The 17,066-nt window shown below is 32.3% G+C and overlaps 1 protein-coding gene across 1 annotated transcript; it reads left to right on the top strand.

The window, feature by feature from the left end:
- The first annotated feature begins 2,367 nt into the window (after nucleotides 1-2,367).
- LOC115875502 lies at nucleotides 2,368-13,490 on the top strand. Its single transcript, XM_030890976.1, has 5 exons — nucleotides 2,368-2,545; nucleotides 5,379-5,728; nucleotides 9,005-9,134; nucleotides 13,073-13,196; nucleotides 13,249-13,490. The coding sequence occupies exons 1-5, from the start codon at nucleotides 2,401-2,403 to the stop codon at nucleotides 13,427-13,429; spliced, it is 930 nt and encodes a 309-aa protein (XP_030746836.1). The 5' UTR covers nucleotides 2,368-2,400; the 3' UTR covers nucleotides 13,430-13,490.
- The last annotated feature ends 3,576 nt before the right edge of the window (nucleotides 13,491-17,066 follow it).

Below are 17,066 nucleotides of genomic sequence, written 5' to 3' on the forward strand. Positions count from 1 at the left end.
AAAATTTTTAATACTAATTGTTTACTGAAGTTTATCGATCAGTTATTGTGTTGCAATAATAAAAATAATACTACCTCATACAGACTGTCTAAAAATTTATTATAAATAATTTCTAGCTTTAAATGGCAATAACTTGTTTAATTTAAATGGAACACCCTGTATATTTTAGGAGAATCAGATATGTACAATATAAATGTCTATCAAATTGTATTTTACCATTTTTTACCTATCTCTTCAAGTTTTTGTAGAAAATGCATTTTCTTATAATTTAGACCTCATTTATATAATATGTATACCAATGGAATATTGACAGTTTAGATTGTTTTTAAAGCAACCAATATACAAAGTGTACAGATGCTAAAAACGATAATATTACTAGCCCATTTGTATACAATATGTAATATGTAAATATACCACCATTATTTCCGCCCAAATATTAATTAACATATATTAATTACATACTTAATTGTGTAAGTTAATAAATTATTCTAACTAAATGTGGATTTGAATCAGAAATCAATAATAATAATAAGTTATAAAAATGAACGTCTCTGTTATGTTATAACGTCTTGTTATAAATAAGCATTCGTCAAAAAATGAAATACAAATTTTAAGGTGTTCCTTTTTACCACACTGTCTAATACACATACATAGTTCACTTTTTTAGTATTTGGGACAATTATTATTAATCAACACAAACAATGTGTTAATGTAGTTTGAATACTGGAATCATATTAATTGGTCCTTTTTAACAATAATTTAAATAGTTTTTTTATATATTTTTTAATAAAATAAACGAACTATATCGACAATATTAGTATCTGTACTCTTTAAAAATTTGTTACACCTTTAAAAATAATCTAAAATGTCAATATTCTATGGGTATATTGATAAATGAGATCTAAAGTATAAGAAAATGCATTTTCTACGAAAACTTGAAGAGATAGGTAAAAAATGGTATAATACAATTTGATAGACAATTAAATTGTGCATCTGATTTTTATAAATATATAATATACAGGGTGTTCCATTTAGATTAAACAAATTATTGCCGTTTAAAGTTAGTAATTATTTAAAATAAATTTTTAGACACTTTGTATAAGGTAGTATAATTTTTATTATTGTAACACACAATTCAGTAAATAGGAATACTTCAGTACAATATTTGGTTTAAAAAACTTAAATACGCCTACAGAAAAATGAAGCATTAAAATTATTACTGTATATTTTGACAAAAACCAGAAAATATTTCAAAAACGGGAAGATTAAAATGCGCTAAACCGTAATCAAATTTACATTTATTTTAATCGTAGAAACTAAAAATGTAATAATATACAGGTTGTTCCATTTAAAAAAATACAACTTTGATATTTTTTGTTTATTTGGGACACTTATTGTTGAAATATATTGTCTTGAAAAATATTTTTAAATTGTAGCTCTAATAGTCCTTCAACGAACCCAAAAGTTAGAATTTGCAAAAATCTAATCGTTTAGCTATAATGATAATACTCCGTGTCGTATTTGGTGAACAACCATGTATATACAGAGTGTCCCAGAAATAAGTGCAAGTATTTTAGGGGGTGGTAGATCTCGATAAAAGAAACATATTTTCTCATTATAGTTTTTCAAATAAGTCCAAAATAACGGAGTTATTTTACTTTGAAAATTTTCAAAAAAAAAAGATTTTTTGCTCAAAATTTGAGAGCCACTGGATCTTTTCTGGATTTTCTTTCGTGTAAATTTAATCTACTAAAGGCTACTACCTATGTTGCCATATTATCAAGAAATTATGTTTTTTAACTAAAAAAAATCCAAAAAATTTTTTTAAAAAATTCCGAATTTTCAAAAAAAAATTTTCGCAAAAAAAAAATCATAGACGTGTTTCTGGGGTTGAACTATACTACCAGTGAATAAGTATTTTTTTTATCTGTGTTTGATTTCTAGCAGACTGGTAAGCGTAGAAAAAAAGCTGCACAAGACCAATGGAATCAAATAGACGAACAAAAAATTCATAAATTCGAATTTTCTGGTAACTCTCAGTTAACAAACATTAACATAAAAGAGACTATAACTCCTTTACATTGCTTTAATTTATTTGTCGATGATGATATAATAAATTTATTAGTTACTGAAACAAATAAATTTGCAAGAAGTAAATTTATTAGACCGGGATACCATAAAGACTTCTTAACGGATGGATGGATGTTACACCCACTGAAATGAGGGAATTTATTGGTTTGTTAATTTTATGAACTTGAAAGCATTTAGAGGTATGTTGGTATTCTTAATTCTTACACTTCAATTTTTTTTTAAATTTAAATATATTTTTAGCTTCACTTGGTTCAAAATATTTTTGGTCGAGGTGATAGGAATACAAGAGGTCCAATAGCAGGGTATGTAATGACAGAGACACGTTTTAAGAGACTGATTACTTTTTGGAGATTTGGCGAGGAGCAAGGGAAGTTTTCAAAGATTAATGTGCTTCTTCGCATGTTGAACGCTAATTTTGCTAAATACAAAACACCGGGGCGCGTTTTGTTTGTGGGTGAGTGAGATATTGATTTTTCATTGTAAATTATTTAGAGGTTGCCTTATAACAAAAAGAGCGCACGGGAAAAACGATGAGTGTCCAAAAACGGATAAATGTTCAGAGAGCGTTTTTTAATTCAAATTACTCATGGACTTTTATCGTTTTTCCCATTTTTAAATGCCTCTTTCTATGTGACCGTTATCGATATTCCCATTTATTTAGATACCAAAAGGTTAAGTTACCTATTTAAGAGGAAAAATATTGAGGTGCGTTCACACCAGCTGCGCCGCTCCGCGCAAAACATTTTTTTAACATGTACTTTGGAAGTGTATTTTTTTTAGCGCGCACAAATATATGTTAAAAAAATGATTTGCGCGGAGCGGCGCAGCCGATGTGAACGCACCTTTTTTTTACATTAAAATCAAATAAGCAAACAATGAACTTTCATCGTTTTTCCCGTGTGCTCTTTATATGAAAATATATACAGGATGTCCTAATATTCCAAAAATACATACTAGAACTATATACTATGTATTTTTGTAATCAAAATAAGTTCATTGGGTACAATTTACCTCCATACAAAAGTGCTTCGTTTGCCCGTTAGAGGGCATCAAACTTTAAAAAATAAAAACATTTTTTTAATATTTTAAGAACCATTTTTCCGATTTGAATGAGATTTTCGGGTGTCTTTGTTTTGCTAAGTGTTTTAGAATATGACTTTCACAAAATTCAAGACAAAGTACGGGTAGGTCCCCTACTTAAATTTTAATGTCAATATTTTCTGACTCCACCGATGCCCGATTTTTTTTCTGTAAAATGGCCTTGTAGTATTTACTATGTCTTCTAGTATTTACTACATTTTTTGTCTCTTGTAAAAAATGCCACATCACATAGTTTTGGAGAAAAAAAAATGTTGGAGAATTTTTCTTTTCCAAAGCCGACCTACAAAATATACAGGAAGTTCCAAGATTTTGTGGCCATTTAGAATAACTACATACGTGTTTTTTAATCAAAACAAGTTAATTGCACACAATTTACTTCTATACAGAAGTGCTTCGTTTGTCCGTTAAGCTGCGTCCACATAGCTCGCGAGCAGGCCGAACGAACACGTGAAACACGAGAAACATGGCAAACAGTCGGAGCGATTGTTCGCGGCGCTCGCGGCGCTCGCGACGCTCGCTGTGCTCCCAGCTGAGCTCCTGTACCAATCGCGGTACATCGGTACATCAAAGAGACGCTTCGGAGTCATGCGACTATACTTTACGGCGCGGCGGTTCGAAGCGCTCGAGCTGTTTGCGTTGTTTGTTAAATTTTTAGTTTTGTTTCATTCATAGGATTCGGTATTTACTGCAGTATGATGATTCTACCATGATTTTTCTTATTTTATTTTGTTCAGAATTACAAATATTTGTCTGTTGTTCTTGGATTAATAATATTAAATATACCTTTAATACAATATAACTCTATATTTATATTCCCTACTTATCTTAATCTCATCTTTGAGAACTTTATTTATATTTTGGCATACGCCTGGTATTATTTTTGAAATGCTTTGCTTGGAAACTTTGAATAAATAACCCAAACTGGTATGTGAGTGTCTAGTTGTAAGGAATCAATGTTATGGCCAGTCTTTATTTAACTCTTTCTTTAACCGGAATACACTTCCTAATGCGAGACTGCTTCCTAATTATAGACTGATGGAACCAGCAGTTGCAGACAGAATGAAATTCGAATTAACAGAACTATGGGCAAGTAATAACAACAAGCCCGGACTTAACGATAGTCCAGATGACATGTGGAACAACATAAAACAAAACATTCTGACTGTTTCCAACGCTTTTCTGACACCAACAACAACAAAGAAAAACAAACCATGGATGACCGATGAGATACTCTCCCTCATGGAGGACAGAAGAATTGCAAAAGTCGAACAACAACAACAAAGATACACCGAAATAAATAAAAATATTAAACAACAATACAAACAAGCTAAAGAGAACTGGGTAACTGCAGAATGCCAAGAGGCGGAACGCATGCATGCTCTGCACGACTCTGTAAATTTTTATAGAAAACTCAAACAAATTACTAGTATCACAAAAAAAGCACCAATACCTGCCCTAAAACACAATGGGAAATTAATTTTAGACCCGGTAGATCTATGCAGCACATGGAAAAGCTATGCACAATTATTATTTGAAGACCAAAGAGAAGACAGACAACTTCTCAATTGTGAAGACTGGTCGGGCCCGGAAATTCTTGAATCTGAAGTTCAGCATGCTATGAAAGCTATGAAAAATCGCAGTCTATGCGAGCCGAAAGATCTCGAGAAACACAACAAACAGGAAGCGCAAGCAACGCAAGCACAATCAGAAGCAAGAGCGCGAGCAGGATCACGAGCAGTGTGGACGCACCTTTAGAGGTCATCAATCAAAAATAAACGCAAATTAATTAAACATTTATTTATTTTTTAAGCATTTTATGAAGCTTATTGTCAAATATAATTTGTGATACTATCATAAAATTTCAATTGTTGTTAATGATGACATTTATTGATTATTTCGATTTCGAATATCTCGAGAACCATTCCTCGTAGCGATTTTTATATAGGTGGCCCCATCTACAAGTAGAAGTCATTTGACGTAGGAATCAAATTTCTTATGTCAAAAAACTTCCAGACACCAATTGTCGTCCAAATATCGACGTTAGTTAAGAAATTATTAAATCGAAATAAAAATCAAACTTCTACACCTTGTATCTCCGAAACGAAGCATTTTAGGACATACATTTACACGAACTTTTTTACTAAGCTATTGTGATTTTTTTATTTAAAAAACTATATTTTTTGTAGGTAAATCGACTTTGTACCTGCGACAGCGCTATATTTTTCAGAAATTGGCCGACAGTCCCAAAAGAGCGCAAATAATTTTAAAATTGGTCGACAACGAAACGTACATTTACAAGGTGGTTGCTATGCCTCCGACCTATTTGACGGACGATGGTAAAAAGAAACAAGCCGTTTTGGAGCTGTTAAAAGATTACTTAAACCAGGGAAGAATGGTTATTTTCGACGACCTATTTATTTCCGTGGATATAGCGCAGAATTTAGTCAGTAGGAAAACGCACGTTGTCGGTCCGATACGTAAGAAGTCGAAAAGCATTCCCGAAAAAGTTAAGAAGTTAAAGTTACAAAATAACGAAGTAAGTGAGAATTGTTGTTTTGAGTAAGACCGCTTGTACACACACCGGTGCCGGAGTCGGCCGATTTTGCCAGCGTGTGTGAAAGCGCTCTAACTGTCTATACCGCGTTGGCAAGCTTCATTCTTGGGTCGGTATTTACATGTGTGGAATGAATCCTTTTGAGATCTTATTAACTAAGGCTAAGAACATAGTGGAGCGACGAGGATAGCGGTGAGCAAGTAGCGCGATACCGCGTCGAGCAAGCCTCGAGGTGTTGAAACATAGTAGAGCGGCGAGGAATAGCGAGATACTTGTGCAAATTTATTATTTTCATTTGCTTATTGAGAATTTAAAATGTTAACAGTGGCTAAAATTCTGGGCAGTAGTGCCGCAAACATTTGGTTAGATGAAATTTTCAAAAACCTGAGAAAGTATGGCAAGTTTTATAACCTTAAGAAAATTTGTTCCCACATCATCTCATAACTTATCTAAAATGTACCGGTTATGGTGATTACTATCTTTCTGATCCCATAAAATCTCTCTTACAAATACTAAATCTATTAATTTTTGAGAATCTATCATTTTTTACAGCGCGACAGAGCGACGAAAACAAAATTATTTGAATCGATCTCGCCGCTCGATCTAACCACTCGAGCAGATCGCTTTACTATGTTCGCACGTACTTTTCTTCACAGGTTTGTTTTGGACGCATTGTCGCGCTGCTTGCTCGCCACTATCCTCGTCGCTCCACTATGTTCTTAGCCTTAGAGAAAGAAAAATACGACGCTGGTTGTACGCTGTGCTGTTGTGACGTCGCCACAATTATCGGTGACACCAATGACTAAAGGATACAAGGACATGTAACGGCCCTATACGGGCTGCAGCAAAATTTGTGATCTTTAGGCGCCAATGTTTTGGACATAACGAATGAATCATCAGCGACAATTTTAGCGATTTTTAATAGTTGGTTGTGTGTAGTGAACTTTGTATAAACTTTATTACAATGGTAATTTGTTCAGCTTTCAAGTGTAAAAGGCGCAATGATAAGAAAGATCCAGGAGTTAGGTTTTATAGGGAAATAAACGGTCCACTACACCTTTTTAGCGTTTTTTTTATTGAATTCGATAATTATTTTTCTGATATTATATGTACTTGATATGTGCTATACGTCGATACTAGTTTTGTACCTTTTGTTAACATTTTAATACGTTTTTTTCGTAATTAATTAGTATGATACCACAGGACACACCAGAAGCGTAGTGATAATATTTACCAAAAATATAAATATCGCTTCAAGCGGCTATGTTAAGAAAAATATGTGCCACGGCACTGTTTGGAAGAATGGTCACAGTTTGGTCTCGGTTACTATTTGTCCTTGTATTCTTTAGTCATTGGGTGACACAGATGCACCTTTTCCTAATGTAGTCCCTCATAGCCCCTCCCTAGTTGCGCCACTGCATATTTCTGCGAGTTTTTTTCGGAAGTATAACTAAATGAAATCTGTAGGCTTGGTGCATTCTCCGCCGGTGCTGCCACCATCATAGAATATCGTAAACAATCGGTATATACAAACACAAGGGTTTAAATATAGCAAGTATATGAAAAAAACTTTATATAGTTATTCTAAAAGTGTTGTGAAAATTCTAAAAATAAAATAAAAAAGTAAATATTTGGATATCTTCAGAAGGTCTAATTTTTATTATAATTTATTATTGAAGCTGATAAAACTTTTTAGATGAGTTCAACTGTGATGGCGAGCATAGTTTTACGCACCGGTTTTTCTAGTGGGGACATAACTAGGACTATTTCGGCTATAACGAAATTTTTTGAAGGTACATAATTATAATTTTAGAATTAGAATATATTCATAAAAAATTTAAGCGCTAGTTGATTAAAAAAAGAGTATTTCATTAATATTGCAAATTATATTTTATCCTCTCAGTATACGTCTATTTAATTTTTTGATTATGTAAAGGGCCCTTGGTTTACTCACTTGTTTCGTCGAACTGCTTGTGAACTATAAAATGTTGATTCGGGAGAGTTGGATATCCGGGAAAGTTGGGTTATTGAATTTTATTGCACCGAAGAACCACGTAATTGCGCTCTCTTTTACGCGTTAACATTTTTTCGGCAATTTTATTAACATTTAAAATTGTCAGAACACAACGCGAAGCCTAGTTCGAGTTCTTTTTCATTTAATTTTTACTACCCGAATCAGCGTTACATTACACAAAAACCTCGTACCTGAGTGTTTTATAGTTTCAATAACTGCACTAGCAAAAAACTAAGATACTTATGTAAATATTACGACCAGCCACGATTTCAATATTATTTTAACGCGATCAACACGCGAACTGTAACCGGGACATAGTGAAAACTTCTGATTTCTGCCGTATACAGCGCCGCGGTCTGAATTTTTTGAAATCAACTGAAATGCACCAAGCCTTACTATATCAATAGAATGTTTCTGAGCGTCTATAATCGAATTATTAGAAGATCGCTAGGGTGTCCAGTTTATTTATAATAAAAAAACGTAATTTCAAAAAACTTATCTTTTTAACACATACTATGCGATAACTCAAGAACCACTTAGGTATTGAAACTTTTTTTTATTTTGAAGTTCGGAATTTCGCCAAAACGTTTAAAGGAGAAAAATTGTTTTTTTTTGCATTAAAAAAATTTAAAAAACGCAGTTATGAACTTTTAGTACACGGCAATTTTCAGGCAGTAAATTTTTTGTTTGTAAAGATTTTCACATACTAAAATGTAGCAAAAACATTAAGTAAGTTCAATTAATTATTTCTAATAGATTTCGAGATACCGATTTTTGAGTTTTAATAGCGCAACTATCGAGCACTAACTTATTTTTTACCAAAAATGAAACTTCTGAACATTTTAGAGTCGTTTAATTTCTAACTTGCATTTAAAAATTTAGAAGCTATAAGGGAAATTACAACGATTCAATAAACAAATACAATATAATGAGACGTAATTAAATCCTGAAGCTGACCGCATGATGTCTTTCTACGATTGTCCTCTACTTCCTTAACTTCGTTATGCGGCGCGACCGTTTCAATCGCGACGAAGCTGCCATATCCTTTTCCACGTCTCTTAGCACTGTGCACAGTTTCTCGGTTTATTTCATATGTTTGGCAACATGTTTACTCTTCTCTCTTTGTTCACTACATTATAAATTCTTTAATTCCTTAATTATTCTAACGGATATTAAAGTAAAATAACAGAAATTCGGAATTGCAGAAATTTTATTAATTATTTTTATGGTTACGCTAATTTTAGGTGAAGGGATTTCAGAATCCACAGGGCATATCCATTTTTAAATGGAAGACGGACGATTTCAGAGGCTGTGGATTAAGTTCGTGTCATTCCTACAACACTGTCGAAGTTGAAGAACTTAATAGGCGGGAAGGTAAAGAATATATTTTTATTTATTTATTTATGATGTCCCATATTTTCCATTAAAGGTTGATTCTCACTATACCTTCCCTTTCCATTCCATATCCATTCCGTATTTTTTATTGTATTGACGCTAAACGTAAGCTTTCGTTCCGTATCAGTTCCATACTTTTTATTGTACAATTTATATCATTACAAAAGTTTTATTTTAAAACTTGTATCTTTTGAAAAAGGTAATAGATTAAGAGGTAAAAGAATAAATAAATATCAGCAAAATGTTAACAGAGTTGGCACAAATCTAAGAACTTGACAACGCTGTTTCCGATACGCTTCAGTCCGTCCGCCAAAAAAATGTATGGAAGGAAAGGATATGGAACAGAACTTTGAATAAAAAGATTAAGGAAGGAGCATATCAAAAATCTTAGATCCACCGCGAAGGGACTCAAATATGGCCGACTTAAATTCCGGTTTATCAGTGCCGTTCTAATTTTACTTATATAATAATAATAGCTTCCGTATATAGCGTTTAACGCCTTGGGAGTAGCAAGGTACAGCTTGCTATACTAGAGTCGTTCGGTATACAGGGAAGGTAATGTGGCTAGCACTACGCTTCAACCGCCTATTATTACCTCAGGATTGTGAATCCCAAGTACTCATTTAAGGCTGAGTCGACCTAGGTACCCAAACTATTTTTATTTTAATAAAAATAGTCGGCTGATGAAATGTCGGGTGTGGGAATCGAACCCACACCTTGAGATTGGTAGACGAGAGCCTGTACCTCTACGCCACCGGGCACCTATAATTTTATTTAAAAAGTGCAAAACTATGATGTAGGGTAGACGTGGGGTAGACTCAATAATTTGTCGTTTTATTTAACGTTGTGAATAAATATTGGTAGTTATTAAAATTGTAATAAAAGTATATAATTGTAATAAAAATAGATAAGTTATAATAATTATTTATTAACACAAACATCCGATACGCTACTGAACCAGGTAAGTCAAATTGACGTATCTAAATTCTTTGACATCTAATCTTTGACGAATAATAAATAAAAACAAAAATACAAGAAAAAATGTACAATTAAAAATATCACGCACTAACTTTATATCATTCTATAATTAATTACAAGTGTCCACCTTATTTATACGAAAAGGTTCAGTTTCGAACAGATGTTCATAATTTGAATTTGCGACATAAAGGGCTCATCTCCCCACCTTATCATAAAACAGCATTATTCCAAAGATCCTTTACGTACAATATCTATAAACTGTATAATGGCATCGATAAATGTTTTAGAGACCTGCCAGTTCATAGTTTTAAATCGCATTTAAAGCGACACCTTCTAGATCAACAATGTTAAATTATACTTGAGCAGCGTTTCTTTCCTTTTAGTGTTTTCCTAACCAATTTTACATATAATTTCTATTTTTAAGTTTCTTCTTTTTCCTTTTTAAATTTTTAATTTGTTAAGCAAACCCTGTATTTCTTTTTTATATTTTCTTTTTTTTTATATTATTGCTATTTACATGTTAATGCATTAAACAAGGCTGGAACTTGATCAGTTATGCTGTATTTCCAGTCTTTTTGTAATTTTGTATATTTTTCTTTTCTTTATATTTTTGTTTATTGTGTTTTATAATTCTTTTGGTTGTATCTAATCTATGTACACAAATTACAATAAATTTTCTTCTTCTTATTATTATTATTATTAGTTAATTTAAGTGAATTTCATAAATGATCGGTTTACTACACGTATGTGTATATTATATAATCACTTACTAGCGAAAAGTAATTCCATTATTTCATTCGATTTTTGACCGAGATCTACCGCACGCTACACAACCAACTATTTTAGAGTCTTTTTCGATAAATCGCGATGGTGTCACTGTTAATTTAAGTTCTGCCACAATTTCCATCTAGATTTACTACCTTTATACAACTATCAGTAGTAGAATAAATAATAAATAACATAAAATAAGCTCCGTAAAGACTGACAAATCCACAAAATTTCAAATCAAATTCAAATGTGTCAAATGAATCGTTAAACAGAACTGTCAATGATCCCCACCCTAGAGTCCTTTTTCCGCCCACCATGCATGAATACATGGATAGTATTATGCTCCTTCCTTAGTATTTTTATTTAAAGGAACAGAAGGGAAACGGAACGGATAGTGTACATTGTCCTATTCATTTACATGATATAATATTTTATGTAAACGGAAGGGAGCTGATATGGAAGGTATAGTGACAATCAACCTTAAAAAATACTAAGCGATCCAAAATGATTGAAATAGTTGGCTATTCTGATTTCAATCATTTGGTTGGCAATACAAATACTTATTTACTGCTATTACTCGCTGACGAGTATTTGACACGCATTAGAAGATGGTTACGCAAGGCGAGCTTTTCTGTGACTGAAAACCCGATACGTGAGGCAGAGAGAAACTAATAACTAAAGTGAGAGGGCTTGTGGAATAGGGCATTTCGTAGACAAGTTTATTTTGTCACCGCGCATCCCAGACGCGCATAGCGTTTAGGCGGTCACAAAAGGAAGTTTTCAACTTTGCAAGTTAAACATTTGACAGGATTAATTAGATTGTCAGTAGCTTTTTCTATTTCTTAGCTCTAGAAGGAGATAACTAAAATCAGTTGATAATCGGAGTAATAAATTGTTTTTGACTGAATGTGCCTGTTCTTTTAGCTTGTTAGAAGAGAAGATTATTGTCATTATTGATTATTTCAGATTCCACGATTATTCGGCATATTCGTTGTGTGGTTGAGATCTAGACAAAACGTTTCGTTTAAAGGTAAGTTTTATCTCGGTAAATATTTAAACATGCGTAATAGTAATAGTGAGTGCACATAATAATCACCTGTTCACTCCCAACCAAGTTAGATAAAAAAGATATTGAAGATTGCAGCCTTGAGTTGGAGTATGGCAAGGAGTATGGAGTTAAATAAATTCTTATGTTCCTAAACAGTATTTTATTTATAGGTTTTAATGATTTAAAGTCTAATAATAAATTATCGTTGTCAACAAAATAATCTAAAAAAACTACGAAGATTTTTTATTATAAACTTGAAAGATTAAGATTCCGTTCAAATAGAAAAATTTTAAATGTTTGGCGCCAGTATATAGGTATGAATGCAACCTACTATATCGATAATGCGCTCATAGTTCGGGTTAGACGCCAAAAGCCGCGCCACTAACACAGTCCTCAAAAATTAACGTTGATCGGTCTCTCTCACTTTAGTTATTAGTGTTCTCTCTGACGTGATGTTATCTCTCTTCTCTCCGCACACCGGACATTCAAAAATATCATTACTTTTGTCATTGTTAACTGAATTTACAATTCTTCTCCATTGCGATCTATTGTGTACTGCTTTCTCCCACTGATTCTGCATGCTTATCGAATGGAATGTAATACCACAAGATGTTTTGGGATTACCGAATAATACTGTTACCTGACACGGTTGCCTGTATCGCATTGAGTGTCAGACAAAAGTATTAGGTAATCCCGAAACATCGAGTTGTATTCAAAAGATTATACAACGAAACAAAGTACATATATCCTTCTTATCTTAAATATTTTTTTGCCATTTTGTAATAAGAATTGACGGGATATTTTGTGGAGCCGACAGAAATGACTTCTGAATTAATATTTCAAAAAATGACAATTACAATATGGCCACCAAGCGATAATCACTTAAATGATTATCACTTATTAATCACATCCTTCTATATAGGAAAAATACTATACATAGAATTGTATAATCCCTTTAAGTTTTCATGGAAAATATCCTTGTACCTTTTGAGTTGTCCACCCAGTTTCCTCTTACCGTCTACAAGCTCACCATAAAGAAGAGATTTCGGTAGGCGGTTTTCTTACAAAGCCAACTAAACGCGGTTTTTTCATAAGGTATTATTTTCTTTATTTATTTTTTTAGGAAATGTAACTGTAACTAAAAAACAGTCGGAATTTCTAAAAGATTTTAGTAGCAGCGCCGATGTGTTTGAAATGGTTGAGAAACTCTGTACCACCGAAAGTCCATTAAATGACGAAACCACATGGTAAAATAAATTAAAATAATTATATTCTTTTTTGCAACGCTGTATATTTTAGGTACAGAAGATTGGCGGCTGATCTGCTGGCAAGTACGTGCGTTATCAACGCATATCTCGTCTATAGAAAGTTAACCAATGACACGACGCGAAAATTTGACGATTTCCAAGATTATTTGTTTAAACAATTGGTAGGGTTTACGTGGTACTTAGATAACGAAAACACCAGCGAGGAGGGATAGTTTCTATAATCTCATTTTTTTGTTTTGAAATATAATGTGTAGAAGAATATATCATCGATGTGTAAAGTGCGAAGTTTTAAATGGAGTAATTACAACAAACTTCTTACTGTCAAATTCAGGGGTAAAATAAACAAAAATAATTAAAAATAAGGTCTATACATTTGTGACTGATTCATTTCTTCAAAAACGTTTTCTGGGTATTTTGTTACTGGAAGAAAATGTACAAAATAAAATATTTATTTTTATTACAGATTATACAGATTATAAACTTATCGTCAATAGCATTGTTTTTTGTGGTTCCAATTTTCGGAGTCGCGCACTAGTTAGGTTACTAGTTTGCGCACATAGCACGCCCACTTGGCCTCTAAAATTGTGCACAGCGCCTGACCGGCCTAGTTATTACGCTATTTAAACGCGAGTTTATTTTTGCGCACAGGAAATTTTACTTGTTTGCTCATCGTCATAAAAAACAATTTTCGTACCACGAATTAGGGACAAGGGTGTTTTTATAAACACCGCTCCGTTGATTTAACGGAGACCAATTTGTCAGCGGCAGTTTGTCATTTTAACAGAACGTCAACGTTTTTTTAAGAGACGCATCTGTTGAAAAAAAAATAAAGTCTTGACAGAGCTGCAAGCTCACAGAAAAGTTAAGCCTTTTTGATTTAAATAATTTTAATGACTTAAGTCATTGGATTTTAAGCCATTTGTCGAAAGCTGACTTAGCACTTAAAATTTAAGGGTGTATTCCGTTGCTTACCTTCGTTATGGTTTTATGTTCCGTTTCTATCGGTTCCCTGAAAGTTTTCTTATTACGGAACATGGTTCCTGAAAAATTCTCATTTAATTTCTAAAATTTGTAATAATATTTTGTATTTACATCCAAAAGCAATGAAGGTAGGCAGTAAAGGTAAATACATTTCATTAACTAAATAGAATGACTTTTTAGGACCATATAAACTTATCATGCAGTCATTGTTTCTTAAAGTCAGGAACATTTAAAGAAACAAGACAATTAATCGTGAATGTTTTATAAGCTATAAAAATATAAATATTGATTAGATTTGTTTATTTATTATTGATCTGTTTTAATATTGGACCTGCAAATCTTCACTTAAGATGTCTAACGAGTTTAACAGTTTATTAATAAAGTACTTTTCAATATTAAACTCCAGTGAAAAGAAGAAGCAAACGTAAAACCAGAGAATAGGTACAGGGTTATCATTTTAGTTTGACATTTTAAAAGCTTATAACTTTTTTGTTTGTTGGGTTAAGCATTCATTCAAAAAATATGTTGTAGCAGTTTCAGCTAAGTTTTTGCGAGTGTTGTCAAAAATGACAGTAGGTGTCACATTTTAGATAGGTGTGATTTTTAAAACTAAAAAAAACTTAAATGGGACACCCTGTATATTAGTAGCGCATTAGTTAGTCTCCTTTTCTCCGAATTCAAAAATGTATCACACATGTGCATTCTTCTTCTTAATTTCATTCAAGATTAATAAAAACAATTAATTAAAAGAATCAAGATAGTTATAAATGGTTTTGTTTCCAAATTATGTTTGTTAGTTTGCCTTATCAATGAAGCACAACACATTAACCAATAACAATTTTATTAATACTGACATAACAATAACAATAACTAGCTATAGAATTAAAAACAGTTATAGGTTATTTATTTTCAAAATCTGTATGCTCTACATGACCTCCTTCTTTTTCGATGCATTTTCGAAATATTTTCACAATATGACGTTTAAAATGTTAATGTGTGATATATTTTTGAATTCGGAGAAAAGGGGACTATCTAATGCGCTACTAATATACAGGGTGTCCCATTTGAAAAGTTTTTTTTAAATGGGACTGTCTGACATGTGACACCTACTGTCATTTTTGACAACACTCGCAAAAACTTGGCTGAAACTGCTACAACATGTTTTTTGAATGACTGCTTTAACCCAACAAACAAAAAAGTTATAAGCTTTTCAAAGTGGGTCAAACTAAAATGATAACATGGGACACACATTAAAAATGCATAAAAGATAAATTTTATAATAGAGGTATTGAAATTTAGAAAACGTCAACATTTGACGTTTCCAGTATTTTACCAAACCGTTCCGTATCAAACCAATGTTTTTCAGGAACCGCTCTTTACCGTAGTTTACCTGTCTGGTTCGCCTGGTTTTGCAACGGAATACAGCCTAAATCTTTATTCCGAAATAGAAAAAAAATTAAGTCTTTATAAAAGACTTAAGTCATTAAAAAAATTTTAAGTCTTTTTATAAAAGGCTTAAATCAGATTTTTATATATTTTTATGATAAATTTTAACAGCAGCATTTCTTTTTAAACTGTTATGCGTAATAAAAAAACAATGCTCAATACCACTAGTAAATAAAATGTTAGTTTTTCGGAACCGATTTTGATTATTTATCGTGTTAGCGTGCGTGGTGAGTCTGTTGTCTTTCAAGGGAATCCCCGACTTCGTTATGTAGCCCGAAAGACGAACGAAATAAATTGATCAATAAATAATTGATGTATTCGATGACATCTATCTTTGATGGATACATGTATAAAGTACTACAAGATCGGTTAAATTTTATAAAAAAAACATATTTGTGTTTGGAGTTGTTCTGAAATTTAACTGTTTTATTTTATGTGGTTTTACTCTCATCTGTATCTACAATAAATTAGTAATATGATACTTAGTAAGAAAATCGTTAATTATTGGTAATAGAAGAAAATTAATATTACTATTTAACTTGACTTTTATATTGACTTGGTTTGAAGGGAGAAAATGAGGGTAATTATATTGATTTGTCATTTTACTGACTTAACTTGCAGATCATCACGATTTAAGTCAAACATATAGACTTAAGTCATATAAACGACTTGAAATAAAATGACTTAAGTCAAAGACTTAAGACTTAAATCCATATATATATATATATATATATATATATATATATATATATATATATATATATATATATATATATATATATATATATATATATATTAACTAAAGTATATCGACTCCAAACTGCATTCTGTGAAGCCAAGCCGATGAAATGGGTATATAATCTTCTGAAGGAATTTGCATAAGTCGCTCAGTTAGCTGTGCTCAAGCGTAGTGCGCAAGCCTGGATTTTGAATTATCGATCGGATATCCAGACCAATAAGAGACTAGACGCTAGTATCAGCTGTTGATTCGTACGGCTCCGGCCAACTTCGTACGGCTTTCGTTTGCGTTCCCGCTCGACAATTGGCTAATCCTCAGAGTAAGGGCTAATTGAGATCTGCCTAACAGACGAACTTATGTGAAATATGCATGGACCGATTATCTAGTTGTTTCTAACTCGGCTTCAACTCCAACACATTGCAGGGATAAACGATAATCCGTATATATTTGATATGTATATGCTTAAATCATTTGAACTTTATGTTGAATTTGACTTAAAACTTAAATCATTTTGATTTTAGAAATGACTTAAGACTTAATACTTAAGTCTTTTTAAAACTGACTTGTTGCAGCTCTGGTTCTTGAATAGTTGTATTTAGATATTTTAAGAAGTCAAGATATATACTTCCTGAAACCTTAAGAAGTTTTTTGTCCGTTTGGTAAATTTGTTTTATTAGTAAAAT

Source organism: Sitophilus oryzae, unplaced genomic scaffold, assembly GCF_002938485.1.
Source record: "Sitophilus oryzae breed Bouriz unplaced genomic scaffold, Soryzae_2.0 scaffold_1389_pilon_pilon, whole genome shotgun sequence".
Lineage (NCBI taxonomy): Eukaryota > Metazoa > Arthropoda > Insecta > Coleoptera > Curculionidae > Sitophilus > Sitophilus oryzae.